We start from the raw sequence: 18734 nt of genomic DNA, 5'->3' as shown, positions 1-18734 counted from the left end.
AATCCTGACCAGACCAGGTGGGTATGCATGTATGGACGGCTTAATGCTGGACAGACTACTGAATGCATGTATCTTTGTGCTCTTGAGTATGCACAGATGAACGTATAGCTGAAATCCTTTCTGTTTTAAAGTAACACCACCTACTTCTCCTATAAGATCTGGCATTGAACTCTGCTACACTGTCACTAAATTATTTACTATAATAAAAAAGAAACAACTAGAAGAAAGAGAATTGTAGCTTATCCTTGTAGGAACATTTTTGAAATTTCTGATGCTTTTATCAAAAAAAAGAACACAGCAAGTAAGTGACGTGGATTATTTATGTCAATAGTGAAGGAACAGAAGCAAGCATGCCCATACCTGAGCTGTTGATTAAAATCGGGTTACTGTATGAATGTCTGAAATTACAGATTAGTGGGAACTGAGATACTAAAAAAGAAGAGGTGGAAAATCAAATTGCTACAGATAGAATGTATGGTTATATGAAAATTCAGCACACAGATGCATAGTTCTACTCTTGAAACCATATTTCATAAAGAAACAAAAATAAATCAATTGGCACAGGTAATAAGAATATCCCCAAGGAAAAGAGGAGGAATGGAGATGGGAAGTCAATATTGCTCCAGGAGGCCAACTCCAGCAAGACATCAAAATGATCACCAGGCACCAACAGACTCAACAAGCATTTGTGACAAGACCAGAACTAGATATATTTAAAATGGAGCTAGCAAATATTTTCTGTAGAGGTGCATTCATAGTAATTTCTAAGTGAAGAAACTGGATGAAAGACAGATGTAACTACATTGTTGCCTGGAGAAAAACACAAACCAAAGCCAAATACCCTAATCTTGTGATACATCAGAATTCAAACCAGAGATTTATTTTGGATAGGAACTGAAAAGAAAACTAATGCAAGAAGGATGCACATCTTTTCCTCTTCTTAAAGTAATGCTGAACTAAAGTTATCAGAATTTGAAAAAAAACACATGGAATTTGAAGGAAGCATAGCAATAAACAAAAACTCTTGTTCCCAAAGCTAATTCTAGAAGAACATTACAAGGAGGAACTGACAAGATGATACACCATTAGCATACACAGATCAGAACTCGTGCAATGCATGTGTGAGTCAGGATGTCTGTACTGAAAGATTATTCTCTTCTGGAGGGATACACATGCGGAATCGGTACAATTTGAAAGAGTATTTATTTTCAGGGAAAGACTGAGAAGCTTCTTTCTGACGTGTTTGAAAGTTTCACTGGACTCAGGAAAAGAATGGAATTCTGTATCTGAATAAAATACTAACTGGTTACTAAGTAAGAGCAATGTAGGAAAATTTTGCACATTAGAGATTCTTCATATGATTCAGTATAGCACAGGTCTGAAACACAGCTGATTCTATGAATTCAAGAATTGTTCTGGCTGCCAATTTCCAATGACTCTAATAGCATTCTTTAGCGCTGCTATAAACAGTTCTTGGGCATGAGACAAGAAAGGGAACTGAATTTTGCCACTGCTATACTATTTAATACAGACTGGTTACCAGTGAATATGGTACTACTTGAAAAACAGATATGCAACAAATAAAATGACATCAAAAAAGTACCTCTACTGAAATTCAGTATTCAATTTAAACTTGATAACACAAGTTTTTATTCTAACTTTCCATAGACTTGTTGACGGGTCTATTTTGGTACTAACAAAAAACCCCAGAACTCTACCCCCATATTTTTCAACCTTTCTACAAAATGAAACTTCCATTTTCTTTTATTATTTATGTTGTCTTTGGGGTTTTTTGATATCCAAAGCATAACAAGCTGCTGCTTTCTTAGTTGCAATATCTCACTTTTGAAGCTGTGGCATTTAGTGCTTTAACTAACGATCAGGGTTTTTAACCAAAATGTAAACTAAAAGTAAGACTTGTTAGAACTCAATCATCCACATATTTTGTGAGGACAACACACTTTCAACAGTGAGGAAATAAGGCAATGGTTATATGGAAAATATTCTAGTCTCTTATTTAGCAATTGATTTGAAAGCCACTGCTGCACCATACTGAGGAGAACCTGGGAGGATAAAGTAGACTGAGATGCATTAATAAGCACAATTTTCATCTTAAGGCAAATCTAGTTTTCTACTCCAATATATATTCTCTCAACATCTCTTTTCACTAATTATAATTTTCTGTAATCTTGGAATGTGCACTCAAAAAAATTAAGAGGAAATAAAACCCAGAAATAATCAAGAAAACATTGGAATTTTTAGCAGGCTCAAATATCTAACCAAGCCCTTGTGTCTATAAAGAGCTACATGTTTTACAAGAAAAAGCAAGAAAACCTTGTAGTGCTTGGAGTGTGATTTCACCTTCCTATATCATCCAAACAATTCAAAACATCCATTCCACTTTGCCATGCTCCTCAACCATATCGCAGCTAAATAGCTCTGCCAAAGCACTTGCTACTCACTCAAGCAAGTTCCTAGGTAGAAAAAACTATAGCATATGCAAAATTAATAAATAGAAAAAAACTTGGGAATTTAGTATATGTGTACAAACTTTAAAATATATTCACGTACTCGCCATATTGTTTCACCTTGAGGACCACTTTAAGAAGAAATAGTGGGAATCAAGATAAAAATGATGAAATTTAACACACTCAATATATGCAAAATATCTACCCTATGAATAAAACTACAGCTTTACAAATCATCTCCTGAACAGCATCTTATTATTAACTAAGAATTTCTGATAAGCAACCTGATCTTTCTACTACTGAAAAATCTGTAACAATAATTGATACAAAAGCATCTTTCCAACTCTACCTGCTCATGTCACTACTTCACACAGTAGAAGTCACAACACTAAACTGAAAACATATATCATAATTAGTTTTAGTATTAATTTGTAACTCGTTTGATTGTGTGGAAAACTTGCATCAATGTGCACATTCAACATTAAAGCTATGGTTCATGACAGAGGTGTTCAAAGCATCATTTTCACTGGTAGTATGAAGGATGATTGAGATAATAAAATATTCTTTGCCACAAATAATTCTCATCAGCTTTTTATTTTTTAAAATGTATTTTTGTAGGCTTTTTAATTTCAGAAATTCTCTACAACTGAAACATTAATATAAATTACAAGTATACTTTTTATATTAGGTCTTTAGGTGAATGTCAACTTAAGAATTATAAAGATAACAGTCCTTAATAGGAGACACCTATAGAAAGTTACAAAAAGTGGTGAACTAGCAGAATTAAATGTACTATGCCACAAGGAAGGTGTGGATGGAGCAGTGGATAGATGAAATGACCATTTTGCTAGAATCTAAAAAAGTAGCCTTGTTTGCTCATTTTAGCTGTAAGACAGCGCCTATATACTTTTCTTATGTAGGAACTAAAAGCTATCTATCAGAACTACAAATATGTAAGGATGTGACTTAACCACTGAGGGTTTCGTCTGACTCAGGGTAACTAAAAATTGGATAGCTAGGGAAGGGACAGGTAATCAGCAAGTAAACTAGAGGGAGAGTTTTTCTTAAGCGGAATATAAAGAGTCAGGAATGAAGTAGCAAGGTGGAAAAAGAAAGGAAAGCTCTCATCTTAAAAGTACTATAACAAGTTCCCTGGGATCCTTCATGATCAAAGATAACACTGAAAGAAACGGCACATTGAAGTGAAAGAACTGAACATCAGTGAGACTGATGATCTTGCAAAGTGAAATACTTTGAACACCTCTTGTCACTGAAATGTATTCCTGGTGATAATTTAAAACCTGTCCTTGGTCTTCTATATCTGCTTCATTTGACTTTGACAACACAACACTGCCAAAAGTTAAATATTGATTACGTCATTTATGTATGGGAGAAGTGAAGACTTCAACTTGAAAGCTGTAATTTTCTTTTATACTAATATCATCTCCCTAATAGTAGAACAAAATTAGAAGTTTGAAGGAATGACTCAGTCATTTGCTCTGGATATATTCTTTTAAGTTATATATCTAAAGTTTCATACAATAAATTTAACAAAAGCCCCAAGAGTCAACATTAATGCACAGATAAAAACATTTCTCCATATTTGTAAAAGATATTTTACACTAGCTAATGAATTGCTTTTGTATCTGAAAAGGACATTGCATTTAACTTCACGAAAATGTCGAGCACAAGCATTCACAAAAATACAGTAAGATCTCAGAATCTGAGCAGCTACTGGAAATGTACAAGAAAAACTTGCAAGCCACACTGTGTCATCCTAAACTTTTGTCATGTGAGTATTCAGAAAATTCATCCAACCTTGTTGAGAAAGCAGTAAAACTTTAAATGACCAAAACTGTACCACAGAAGATAAAAATATCTGTTGCAATCACTATCAACTTTATGGTTGAATGACTGAAAAAGGGAGGACTGTTAGTGCAGTTTTCCCCGGTGTAGAACTTAGATGGCCTCTATATCTGAATCCACCTACTATAAATATGGTTTAAATGCTCTTTGAGCTGCAGTGGATTCTGCTTGAAACTCAAATGCAATTTAAAGAACAAGGAAGATGTTCTACGGAGATTTCTTAAAAGCTAACAAAAGTAAGTTTGCTTAGTTTTGAGGATGTGTCAAACGACAGACAGAGTAGTCCCAAAGGAAATTTGTCTTGAGGAGTTCTGACCTCCCAAGAGGCTACAGTGAAAAATATAATTACTACTTTTATCAGGAAGTTAAACTTTTGAGGACTGACTGAGATATAAAGGTTCAAAGTCAGTACTCATAACTTATGACTTTGTCAGAAACAAAGATTTTCAGAAAACATGGAAGATAAAGTGTAAACAGTAAAGCAAATTTAGAATTAAATGTTGTATTTTGTCTACATGATCTGTGTCCATATATATAAGCAACATCAGGTTTTCCAAAATATAATTATGTAAAGACTTCTCCTAACAGATCAGTCAGGAGTATTAGAAATGAACTGTGCTATACCTCCTCTCCAATACCCCCATGCATTAGTAACCTGCTACTTACATTCATTCAACAGAGGTGCTCCCATCATTGCAGAAGCTTGATTTTTTTACTGAGACACACACACAACTTTTTGCTATTCAGCAAATTCAGTAAGAGAGATATAAGATTTTATGTACATTTAGGACAAAAAATGACAACAAGAAAATGGTATAACAAAGTTGGAGTATGTAGTTGACAAAGAAATACAGTGTCACTAGCTCTACAGCTAGACCACTATGCCAAACAATACCTATAATCAAAGAAAACTAAATTGATTTTTTTTCTGAAACTTCTTCTCCTTTAATTTCATATATATGTGTTTTGGAGCCCTGAAGTAAGTTCCTAAACCAGCGAATGAGAATATTGAAAAGATACACACTTGCAGATTATAGAAGGAAAAAACCCACCCTGGATTATCAACTGGATGCTGAAGTACAACTTATCTTTGTTCTGTGTGGATCAAGAAGTCCAATGTAAATGTAATTCATATTGCATTATTAGAAAGCCAGGATCCAGAAGGAGAAACACAAGAAGTTAAGACATTAAGACATACTGACAGTCTTGAAGAGTATGAATGAACCATATTTCTTGACAAATTCAGATGATGTTTGAAAACTTTAGGGTACTGAAAAGGACTGAACAAAAATGTAATGAGCATTTTGTTGTTGAGGTGGGTTTTTTTTTTAAAGTAATGAGTAAAATGAACCAAGAGCTCTCTATGTGGCAAAGAAGCTTACACTTTTGTGCAAAATCCAACCTCTAGGTAATAGGAACAAATGAGATCACTCTTCAAGTTTATTTTCCAATTGGGCTTTCCTAGATCTTTCCCTATACCAGTTTGTACCAGCCACTTTCAAAAGACATCACAGAAAAGCTAGACTAGCTACATGTTGCATGGCAATTCCTGTTATAAAACTGGTGTGGCCTCACACATTTTGAACAAAACCTGATTTTGCAGTAATACATGAAAAACAGGGCTTAACATGAAATACCGAAGCATGATCCAATTATGCTAAGAGCTCATCTTAACTAATTTCCCAAAAAAGAGTTTCAGATTTTTAATCTGTTACAAAGTTCTTGTAATTTCCTTCTGTAATCTCTGAATCTTTGAAGACAGTCTAGAGGAGTGCATTCTGCTTCACAACAGATAAGCTTTACTCCTTCCCATTGTGACAGCCTTGCTGAAAATATATACACTTCATCTAGAGCTATTTCTTAGCAGTGCTGTCCCTTTTTTATGCCTGTTACTGGTCTCCTCTGGAGACTTTTATTTTGTCAACAGCCATAAAACTCAGTGCAGTTTGTTTTGTATTCTGCTCTTCTGCTCTAACTGGTCTAAGCTATAAGCTCTGAGTTTTTATTTTTAAGGCATCAGAAAAGTGACAATTTTTTAGTTATATATGAAGGAGCTGTTTGCAGATAGAACATCTTCTTAAGAAAAGCAGACTATATAATGAAGTTCAAGTATGCTGTTCATCAGAATAATTTTGATTCTAATACAGTGAAGGTGAGTACTGCATAAAATAATCCAATAGGCTAAACAAAACATTTCTATGGGTGGTTGCCAATAAATCTTGTTTGCTGACAGAAAAGAATGAGACAGCAGGAAAGAAGAACTAGCAGATGCTGGCAATCATTTTAGCAAGCAGAATAATCTTCAAGGATCATGAATTAGATGAGGAAGAATGTTATTGTTTGACATCTGCTACAGGTCTATTAGTATGTCAGCATCTGGTACCACAGAAAGATCTTAGTGAAGTGAACACACAAAGCAAATTCAGAGTCTTCTGCTGAAAGGAATCCTGCACAAGGTGAACATACAGGCCTTGGCACTGATCAATTCACTTAGTTTTTGATGTATGCTATTTAAAGTTGGATAAAAAGAGCACATAATAGAGTTCACCTCAATGATTAAATAGTATAGCGTAATCAGTAAGAACTGAATAATAATCCCACAAGGTTGGCATTAAAACTTTCTATTCAATTTAGGCTGGTTTTTGTTTCCAAATGTCAGGCAGCAAATATCTAAGTTTGAGCAAAACCAGTTGGTTTGAAAGTGTCTTAAACTGAACAATAACTAAGTGGGGCACAGAACTGCCCCAGCCCAGGCTAGAAATTTGCACATACATTTTCTTGACAAAATAGTACTTGCTTAATGTTGTTACTCAGTGACAGGATTATCTATGTTCCTGGGGATATTAAAGACATTCAAGGTGTTAACAATTTCATATTCACGATTGATATTGCAAGAGATAACATGAATCTTCAGTAACCATAATGTGTTGGTGGACCCACATACTAAATTGTGCAACAGTACACATGATATGAACTATACTGTCCTGCATTTATCTATTACTTAGAATGATACAACCCTTGCATGCGAACCAACCTTGTTCAGCAGAGGCAATACATTAATCCAATAGAGTATATGTCTGAGCATGGAGCTTGCAAGGCATAAATGTGCTTACTTTTGGTGTTGGGCAGGATGCAGTGGAAAGACGAGAGGTGGCCTGGGCACGAGGAGATTCTGAAGGAGTAGTACTGAGGGAGGCTGTATCACGTGGGAGCACCTGAACACCACGAGAGATGATGGAATCTGGAATCTTAAAAAGAAGAGAGATGGAATTAATAGTAAAAAAATATACTGTATTTAAAACTTACTCAAAACCTTACATCAAAAATGCAGGAAAACCCCACTCCTTGGTTTGCATACCTCCTCATACTTAGTGCTGCCAGTGGTTAATGGCATGTTCTCATAACATCTCAGTAACAAATACCTAGAAAATATGTATGATCATATTCTAACTGAAGTAGCACAGAACACCCTATTTGACCCCAAAAGCTTATGAAACAGACATACTACAACAGGAAATAACAATAAGGTAATGTTTCAAACCCTACAATGTCCAACAGTAATTTCTACCATGACAAGAAGGGAAGCAGACTTCCCATTCTCTAACTAGGGGACAATATTCTGACCAGAAAACCATGTATTAGCAATGGCTGAACCCCTCTGAAGAAATGTCATGCCGTGAGAAAATTTCTCATAAGAAATGTCATGCAGTGAGTAAATAGTCTTCATTCTGTGTACTGAAGACTTTTATTTCAGCTACAAAAATTCTTGATGTAAGGTTTGTGCTGAAAAAGCTACGGGCCTCTGGGGGGAGTAGAGACAAAAGCACTAGAAACCACCATCCAAAGCCAACACTTGATTTAGTGTTCTGAAGGGAAAAAATAAGAATTCAATCTTTTTTTTTTTTATTTATCCACATAATGTATTAGGCCAGCTAGGAAAGCATACACCATCACCACCCCCACCCCCTCCCCCCCGATGAAAACAACTGACAAACTGGTAACAAGGGACAAGGAGAAGGCTGAGGAACTCAACAACTTTTTTGCCTCAGTCTTCACTGGCTACCTCTCTTACCACACCTCCTGAGTGGATGGACCTCAAGACAGGGACTGGAGGAGCAAAGTCTCTCCCACTAGAAGACAAGATCAAGTTCATGACCACCTGAGGAACATGAACGTACATAAGTCTATTGGACTTGATAAGATGCATCCCAGAGTCCTGAGGGAACTGGCTGATGTAGTTGCCAAGTCACTCTCCATGGTATTTGAAAAAGTCATGGCAGTCCAGGGGTGACTGGAAAAAGTGAAACATTGAATCCATTTTTAAAAAGGATAGAAATGAGGACCCTGGGAACTACCGACCTGTCACCCTCACCTCTGACTGGGAAGATCACGGAACGGATTCTCCTAGAAGATATACCAAGGCACATGGACGATAGGGAGGTGATTCAAGACAGGACAAGTCTTGCCTAACCAACCTAGTCACCTTCTATGTTAGAGTGACTACATCAGTGAACAAGGGAAGAACTGCAGATGTCATCTATCTGGACTTCTGTAAGGCCTTTGACACAGTCCCCCCCCAACATCCTTCTCTCTAAATTGAAGAGATGTGGATTTGATGGATGGATTTTGGTGGATAAGGAATTGGTTGGATGGTCACAACCAGAGACTAGCTCAATTTCCAGATGGTGATTGGTGACAAGTGGTGTCCCTCAGGGGTCTGCACTGGGACACGGACTGTTCAATATCTTCATCAGTGACATAGACAGTGGGACTGAGTGCACCCTCAGCAAGTTTGCAGACAACACCAAGCTGAGTGGTGGGGTTGACACATCTGAGGGATGGGATATCATCCAGAGGGACCTGGACAAGCTTGAGAAGTGGGCCCATGTGAACCTCATGAGGTTCAACAAGGCCAAATGCAAGGTCCTGCACCTGGGTTGGGGCAACACCCACTATCAATACAGGCTGGGGGATGGAGGGATTGAGAGCAGCCCTGCGGAGGACTTGGGTTACTGGTGGATTAAAAGCTGGACATAAACGAGCAATGTGTGCTCGCAACCCAGAAAGCCAACTGTATCCTGGGCTGCTTCAGAAGAAGTGTGTCCAGCGGGTCAAGGGAGGGGATTCTGCCCCTCTACTCTGTTCTGATGAGACCCCACCTGGAGTAATGTGTCTCTGGAGACCTCAGGACAGGAAAAACATGGACCCATTGGAGCGGGTCCAGAAAAGGGTCACAAAAATGATCAGAGGGTTAGGACACCTCTCCTACAAAGAAAGACTGAGAGTTTAGGTTGTTCAGCCTTAAGGGAAGGCTCCAGCAAGTTGTTATTGCAGCCTTTCAGTACTTAAAGGGGGCTTATAAGAAAGAAGGGGACAGACTGTTTAGCAGGGCCTGTTGCAGGAGGACAAGGAATAATGTTTTTAAACTAAAAGAGGGTATTTTTAGACTAGATATAAGGAAGAATTTTTTTACAATGAGGGCAGTGAAACCGTGGAACAGGTTGCTCAGAGAGGTGGTAGATGCCCCATCCCTTGAAACATTCAAGGCCATATTGGATGGGGCTCTGTGCAACCTGATCTAGTTGAAGATGTCCCTGATATTGCAGGGAGGGGTTGGGCTATATGACTTTTAAAGGTTCGTTCCAATCCAAATCATTGTATGATTCTAAGCTGGAATTTTAGGGACAGATCCTTTAGCAGGTATTATTAAGCCGCTTAAATAAATGAAATTACACTAGCTTACAACAGTGAGAAAGTGGTCTTACTTTCAGTTACAAAAGTGAAACTATCAGTATTTTTTATCTTGTCTTTTCTGTTCAGTTTTATCACCAGTTCCAAATAAAAGAGGTAGAAGAATGCATTTAAGAATAAAGCTTTTCTTAGCTTTAATATAGTGAGTCTTAGAAAGTCTATTGCATCTTATTACCACAGTACTTGGGCCCAGTCATGCCGTCTTTATAATTGATTAGATTTCTAGCTTAACATAATGATCAATTTTTATTTTTTGTGTAAAATGGTAAGATATACAAATGATAAATACCTCAGATAGGAGAACTGGTCTCTAACATTAGTTCTACAACACAAAATGCAGAAGATAACCCTCTATAACACATTCTCTACAAAGGCTTATTCTGATTTTGTTTTCATGATTTTAACCTCTTCCTTTTTCAGAGGCAGCACTTCTACCACATCAAATTGTTCTTACTTCCTGCAATTCACTTTTCTATCACAATGAACCATAAAACATAGAAGTTCAGAACTTCAAAGGAATATATATACACATATTTTAAGATCTTCTCATTAATAATTTCTTAGCTCAGCCTGATGTTCCAAGAGAACTAGCAAAAGAACTCCCATGTTTGGGGGAAACATCAGTAGCAGGCAGTACAAGTAAGCAAGAAATGAAGATCCAGCGACAAGCCAGACACTAACATTAGACACTTCCAGCCAGGATTTTTTTTTAAAGGGAGATGCTGTACCCAGTCTGCATCTAGGCATTTTGAGCATTCTGGCCTGGTAAGGCTTTAGTGCAAATAGAAGCCACTGGAAAGTACCTCCTTTCAGGAACAAGCTTGACTCCTACCTTTTAAAATCTCTTGCATCCTTAGGACCAGTGTTAGGGATCTCCCTCTGGCATTTCATTTGAGAGAAGGGATAGATGTTTAGAAATCATGGAAGCACCTGAGAAGGGTCTGATAGGAAATGGGGCCCACACTCACAAAAGGGTATTGGATTCATGAGCTCATCTCAAGTGCATCTATACCAATGCACACTGTGTGAGCAACAAACAGGGGGAGCTTGAGGCCATCATGCAACACGAGAGCTATGACATAGTAGCTATCACAGAAACGTGGTGGGATGCCTCACACGACCGGAGTGCTGCAATTGATGGCTACAAGCTCTTCAGGAGGGATAGACAGGGAAGGAGAGGTGGTGGAGTGGCCCTGTATGTAAGAGAATGCTATGACAGCTCAGAAATCAAGTATAGAGATAACGGGGTTGAGAGTGTTTGGATTAGGTTAAGGGCCAGTACAGCAGATCTTGCTGTGGGAGTCTGCTATAGACCCCCCAACCAAAGCAGTGAGGCGGACAAAGCTTTCTGTAAACAGTTGGGAGAAATCTTGTGGTCACTTGCTGTTGTTCTTGTGGGGGACTTTAACCTGCCGGGTATCTGCTGGGAACACAACACAGTGGAGAAGGAACAATCCAGGAGGTTTCTGGAATGTGTGGAGGATAACTTCCTCACACAGCCGGTGAGTGAGCCGGCCAGGGAAGGTCCCTCCTGGACCTGCTGCTTGTGAACAGGGAAGAGCTTGTGGGGGAGGTGAAGGTTGGAGGCCGTCTAGGGTGCAGTGACCATGAGATGATTGAATTTTTGATCCTTGGAGAAACAAAGAGAGGGGTTAGTAAACCTGCCACCTTCCGAAGGGCAAACTCTGACCTGTTCAAAAGACAGAATCCCTTGGGAGGCTGCCCTGAGGGATATGGGAGTCCAGGAAGGCTGGACATACTTCAAGAGAGAAGGCTTACAGGCACAGGAGCAGGCTCTTCCCATGTGCCGGAAAACAAGCAGGAGGGGAAGGAGACTGGCCTGGCTAAGCAGGGACCTTTGGCTGGATCTCAAGAAGAAAAGGAGAATCTGTGACCTTTGGAAGAGGGGCCGGGTCTCTCATGAAGACTATAAAAATGTAGTGAAGCTATGCAGGGTATTTGACACAGTTCCCCATAGAATTCTCAGGGAAAAACTGGCTCCCCATGGCCTGGATGAGCGAACGGTCTGCTGCACCAAGTGCTGGCTGGATGGATGGTCCCAGAGAACGGTGGTCAGTGGAGTTAAATCCAGCTGGTGGCCGGTCACAAGTGGTGTTCCTCAGGGCTGGGTGTTGGGACCACTTCTGTTTAACATCCTCATTGATGATCTTGGTAAGGACATAGAGTGTATCATCAGTAAAGTTCCCAGATGACACCAAGTTAAGCGGGAGTGTCGATCTGCATGAGGATAGGGAGGCTCTACAGAGAGACTTGGATGGATTGGATCGGTGGGCCAACGTCAACAGGATGAGCTCAACAAGGCCAAGTGCCAGGTCCTGCACGTGGGCCACAACAACCCCACGTATCGCTACAGCCTTGGGGAGGAGTGGCTGGAGAGCTGTGTGGAAGAGAAGGATCTGGGGGTTCTAACTGACAAGCAGCTGAACATGAGCCAGCAGTGTGCCCAGGTGGCCAGAAAGCCAACGGCATCCTGGCTTGTATTAGAAATAGTGTGACCAGCAGAAGCAGGGAGGTAGGTGATGGTCCCCCTGTGCTCTGCACTGGTGAGGCCACACCGGGAGTGTTGTGTCCAGTTTTGGGCACCTCAATACGAGATACGAGATATCGAGGTGCTGGAGCGAGTGCAGAGGAGGGCAACGAAGCTGGGGAAGGGCCTGGAGAATAAACCCTATGAGGAGCGATTGAAGGAGCTGGGAGTGTTCAGTCTGAGGAGGAGAAGGCTGAGGGGAGACCTCATCACTCTCTACAGCTACCTGAAAGGACATTGCAGAGAGGTTGGTGCTGGTCTCTTCTCACAGGTGATTAGCGATAGAACAAGAGGGAATGGCTTTAAACTGCAACAGGGGAGGTTTAGACTGGACATTAGGAAAAAAATTTTCACAGAAAGAGTGGTCAGACAGTGGAATAGGCTGCCCAGGGGGGTGGTGGAGTCACCATCCCTGGATGTGGTTTAAGGGTTGTTTAGATGAGATGCTGGGAGCTATGATGTAGGGGAGAACTTTGTAGAGTAGGGCTGATGGCTGGACTCGATGATCCCAAGGGTCTTTTCCAACCTGAATGATTCTGTGATTCTGTGATATTAAGACAGCTTTGTTTCTTGTCTGTGCAGTTAAAATGACCAGTCTTAAGACTCTCATTAAATAGTGCTTTTTTATATCTTTTTTTAATCCCCCCTCAACTTCCCTGGTTCCCATCTATAAATAATGACAATGTCTACTTAGCAACCTTGACTTAAGAGATATTGGGTTGTACCTAGGGGATCTCATTTCACCATAAATCCTCCTCCACAAGTTAGAGATTCTCATGTTTATAACCCGTTTATAAGCTGTGTGGAAACAGATCCTGTTCTCACTGTGCCACCAACTGCCTGCTTTCTGCTCTACTGTTGTGTTTCTAGACTGACAATATTTTTTTGTCAGTCAATTTTGGTCAGTGTTTAAAAAAAACCCCAACTTTCCTCAGAGGATCTTTCAAGGCTAAGTAACTTGTCCTGCAATTCCCACTATAAATTATGAAGTCAGTAGTTTCTCTTCACTATAGATCATTATGCTGAGGATACCTTCCTCTCCATAAACAGTGCCTAACTAGGCTCTACTTGGAGTATTCTGATTTGCAAATGGCATCTTAGCAATGTATTATAAATAGAGGCAAACAGCAGCAATGGTATTCTTCTGATCATGTAAACAGTTTGTAGTCAGAAGCACCATTTCCCTTCTGTTCCCTTTTTCTCCTGAAATCCCATCTTAAATATATTAAACACAAAAAAAGGCTGACATCCCTAAGGTTTATATTGGCATAGTTCCAACACTAGTTACAACTTTTAATGCTTCCTTTTAATCTCCATGACAAAGGCCAATACAGCAAAAAATTACATTTTGATAAAGGTATAAAAGAAATAATAGTTTTGAGTCTTCAAAAAAGACACTTTTTCTTTACCCTCCTCTGATAAAAAGCTGCATGCATCTTGATATGACTGTGTATGGGTCCATTACTTATTTTATAGATATTCCCAAGATCCCATAACACAAATACAATATTGCTTTTGCAAATGATACCATGATCCAGGTCTCTCTCGTTTACTCTGGTTACTCTAGAGTAAGCAGTTATTACATGCTGTCTCATACCCTTCAGGTAAGTAACTGGGTTTTGGTGGGTTTTTTTGGTTTTGTTTTTGTTTTGTTTTTTTTCCCTATCCACCATATCCATCAATCATGGCTTCTAAAATTTTATCTAATATCACTTTTTCAGAACAAAAAAAATCTCCCTGCAACAAAGTGACTGAGACAATTCCACTCTCCACTGAACAGCATGTGAAGTATTAATTTTTGCCTGTGAGAAAATAAAAATTTAGGTAAAATTTCAGCCAGGACATTAATCAGACAAGGAAGCTGAAGATAAAAGGGAAAAGATGATTACAGGCATTTCATTTCAATGAGAATTATTCCCTAATCACTACCTTTACAGAAAATAAAATTGCCATAAACCAATCCATGTATAAACCTATCTAGAACTCGAAGTTTCAGTTTGCTAGCTTTCACAGGCACAAAATCTCACTGAGAGAATTAGATTAATTCACAGTTACAAATTTTGCTCTCCAGAGTTTTATTTCTCTAATATGACAGTGGAGTGTGTTGTATTGCTAAAAGCAGCATTAATATTCTCTTTAAACCACTACATCCTGCTGATTTCAGAGAAGGTACTAATACTGCATAAACATAAATATACAAAAATTATAAAGGATATAAACTTTTCATTAAGTGAAAGGGACAATAGAATATGACTGATATTTCTATGCATATATGTTGTGTGACATGGGAAATATCTAATTTTTCTCACCTACATTTAATAAGTGTTTTTTTTCCCTTTAAAATTAAATTTAGGCAATCTAAGTCTCTAATCAAGGCAACTTCTTGTTAATCCTGATAAAGAGGTTGATAAACCCATGAGAAATTTCTGTGTTTCCAGGAGCCTGGAAATCTGCAATAAAGAAGGGCAGGAATATTATTGAATTTTGTATAGATTTTTTTTTCAGCTTCCACAAAGACACACTCTGAGTATTTACGATGTCCCCCTCTAAAATTTTTCAACTCAATTTCCTAGTTTCAAACAAATTTAATAGAGGGTAGAGCTCTCAAAAGCCCAAATGGGGTACAGTAAGACTCCTAAATTTAGTCAAAATATCTTCTGTTTGCACTAGCTGGAGTGCAAAACCTGTTGTAACATACTGACAGAGAAAGAAATGAATGAAAAATTAATGAAGTGACAGAGAGAGATATCCACCATATCTATAAGTCATTGCTTCTACAATTTTTATCTAGTAGAACTTTTTCCAGAAGTATTTTTAAATCGATTTAAATATTTGCATTTTCAGATTAGAGAGCTAAATGTAGACAAGAGGAGGAAAAAGGAAAATATATAAGCTCTTTATTCTCTTTTGCCTAGGACTTGAGGACTTTGCAAGGATTGACAGTACTGGTGAGGCACTAAGAAAACAAGCTGTAGATGGTAATCACTATGATTGTTATACAAGCGCATGATGTCTTAAAAACAGGGAAAGGACATCTTAAAAAAAACAAAAGCCTTCTGAAAAACTAGCCACTTCCTGCTCTGAGGTTTAAGATCTGATTTGGCTTGTAGAATGAATGAAACAATAGCTCAAGAGTTATTTGCAGAAGGGCACAGAAGCCTGGATGACAGTTTAACAGCATGCTTCAGAGAGGCTGAATTCACTGTTCTACAATAAAGAATACAGTTCAAATTCTAGTTTAGTAACCTCAACTCAAAAAAATGAAACTACTGGAATAGATGTGTGTGTATGTATATATGTACACATATATAGATTTATCATCAAGTGTGTGAACTTTAAAGCCTTCACATTTCCTATGTGACTTTTCAAGGGACATGGTCATCATGTTTTAAATACAGAGGTGTTATGCTATTTGACTGATGGTTTAAATTACTATTTGTCTAAGAAAACAAGAAAGTGCAGCCTCTGGTTATCAAATCTAGTGACATATTTTCTCAAGAACACCCCATTTGTTGACTGACATGGAATGAATGGGTCAGACCACACAACTCTCTCTAGGCCAACTGCCTTCCTTAGATTTCTCTAATCTACAGTTACGAATACAGGAAATTATGTTTTGTTCCTGATAATACTGTAGCCATTAGTCTATCTTGATTCAAGCCTAGACTAAACCTTTGGGAGACAGAAAATAAAGTAGAGCATTTTGTTAGAGTCTGAGTTATAACCTCTGGGTTATAATAAACTAAGTCATTTCTACCATGCATTGAAACAGTTGCCTACTATTCACTAAAATCCAGTAATTTGTAAAAAGTCCACCATATCCTGACTTCTCAAGTCTTTTCTTCTGTTTTTGAGAAATCCTTCTAAACAGAATACAAAAAGAAAGGAGAAATTGCAATTGATGAAAGCAAATCTGAACACTCAGCGCAAATGCTGTATTACGCTGACAATCTATTGAGAGAAAAAAAAGCAAAGCAAGGCAAATAAAGGGGAAAAAGTTATCAAAATTTCATACCCCTAAAGCAGTAATTTGAGATTATTTAAATTATATTCAATTATTGAGTATGTTAGATGATAAAGCCAATGACTAATCAGAAACAAAGGCTTTATAGCAATGATTATCTCAGCCTTCAAATGATTCAAACTGACAATGCACATGAACTTTACCTTGTTTAGCCCTGTATCTTTAACAGAATATTTTCTGTAGCATGTTCTCTAAAATATAGCACTGGTGTGTCTTTGTTAGAAGAAAATAACACTGTTCACACAGTAGACTAAGAGGCAGGCAGTGTATTTTTAGCTACTGTTAGTGCAAAAGCCTCTTGGAAGTGTCTCTTACCGGTTCTCCTGCACTGCCTGCTGCGTGATGGCAATAACTGATGAGACCAGGGATGGGTTGTTCACCTTTTGCCATGATAACAGCTGAACTGGTGTAGGATGGATGCTTCTAATGCACAACACATAACAGCCATGAATACAGTGACAGGAAAACATGAAAGTATACAGGCAAATGACCGAAAGGGAATGAGGTGAAAATAAGTGTGACACTGAAATGCCAAGCTTATATGAACACAGCCAGTTTGATCTCAGGTATTCTCTGCCTTTAAAAATTGCACATATTATTTATCTTAGCCTATATCAAAAGAAATTAATCAATTCAAAATTTGAATTAATAAAAACTGAAACTTGCAAGTAATAATTACCTTAATTCATCCCTGTAAAGATATATGTAATCAAGATTTTCTGTACATGGGGAGATGATATCCAGCTGCAGCTGTCTTAGAAATGTCAAGATGTCTCAGACCTGAATTCACATTTCTGGAGTTAGAATGTTGCTGGCTTGGTTTAAAATTTGTTTAATATCATCTTGAGTTACTTAGACTTTCAATTATCATAATAGGAATTAAAAGCACGATTTGTGGAGTATATCTAGAACAAAGCAGTTTGGAAAAAAACCCTTCCAAACACATAGGAATACATTGTCTTTCTATATGAAAACTGAAGATATAAAACTGAGGTAGATATTTATATATTGCTTCAAATAATACAATATTTATTTGGAAAACATTTAAAATTTGAATTGAAATAATATGCGAGTGTTATCTAATGTTTTCCTTCTGTAGTCTCAAATTTATCATTTTTGTTTGTGTAATGTTGATCTATGATTACTGGTTAAAGCAAGGCTATAAAGACAATGTGATGATACTCAGTTTTGTGGCAGAATTTCACATCTCTTACGTGGACATGCACACTGGAATACAGTGTTCTGGATAGCTTATTACTTAACCTGCTATCTATCTGGCATAATTTTATCAATGTTTTTAGAAACCAACATTTTATTTTCAAAATAGATATTATGGCTTAGAAAATTTTGTTGCGATTCCTTAATATGCCACCTACTGGACTTTACATGTTCAGGCATGTGAGTACTTTGAATTAAAAAAAAAAACCCACACTAAAAATAGTCTATCACATCAGAATGGTATCATAAAAATGCATGTTATTGTCAAGATAATAAACAATGTATCTCCCACTGAAATTTTAAATCACCTACCGAAACAGAATTCATACATTTTTATGAAGCTGTATTTCTATAAAATATACCTAAAATACAGCTGTTTGATTACACAGACATCAATGTATAGTATTAACTTACAAATGAATATTGGTGGAAAGCACTCAAGATAGAAACTAAAGGGTCTCTTAGAGAAAGAAGCCAGACTTACCTTAGCTGCAATGGCTGCTGCCGTTATATGTGAAGAAGAACTGTCCTCTGTTGAGGCAACTCCACTATCCTTCTTCTCTTCCTCCTCTTCCTCACACTGTACTCCTTTGTCTTCTGTTTGCTTGTGAGGGCTTGTGGTTGGAGGAGGAGAAAGAGGAGGTGGTGGTGAAGGTAGATCTTCAAGCTCATCGTGAACCTCCTTTACTTTTACAATGGCATCCCGCAAAAGATCAATGGCGTGAGGTAGGGCTGGCAGTATAAACTGAAAGCATTCCTATGCACAACAAGAAGAGAAATGACTATGAAAAGTTACCTGCAGAAGTAAATAGGGATTTTTCCGATTTACTCTTAAAATATATTCGGGATTTAGATGTAT

At 38.0% G+C, this 18734-nt stretch overlaps 1 protein-coding gene across 15 annotated transcripts in view; it reads right to left on the bottom strand.

Annotated features, from left to right (window-relative positions):
• The window catches only part of GPHN (gephyrin), a 220963-nt gene that overhangs the window by 91959 nt on the left and 110270 nt on the right, over positions 1 to 18734 (bottom strand). For 10 of the 15 annotated variants that reach the window (XR_003398497.1, XM_026849618.1, XM_026849622.1 and 7 more), the window contains 3 exons: positions 18360 to 18632; positions 16973 to 17080; positions 7448 to 7582 (listed from right to left, as the gene is read on the bottom strand). Coding sequence is in view for 14 of the 15 variants with exons in the window: in XM_026849618.1 (XP_026705419.1) it covers positions 7448 to 7582; positions 16973 to 17080; positions 18360 to 18632 (516 nt within the window). In the remaining variant the exon portion in view is untranslated. The remainder of the gene's footprint in view (positions 1 to 7447; positions 7583 to 16972; positions 17081 to 18359; positions 18633 to 18734) is intronic. The other 5 variants (XM_026849624.1, XM_026849630.1, XM_026849628.1 and 2 more) reach the window with 1 other exon arrangement.

This window comes from Athene cunicularia (assembly GCF_003259725.1).
Source record: "Athene cunicularia isolate RWA chromosome 5 unlocalized genomic scaffold, athCun1 chr5_part1, whole genome shotgun sequence".
Lineage (NCBI taxonomy): Eukaryota > Metazoa > Chordata > Aves > Strigiformes > Strigidae > Athene > Athene cunicularia.
Note: the sequence above shows the minus strand (reverse complement) of the source record. Positions and strands in the feature narration are given on the sequence as shown.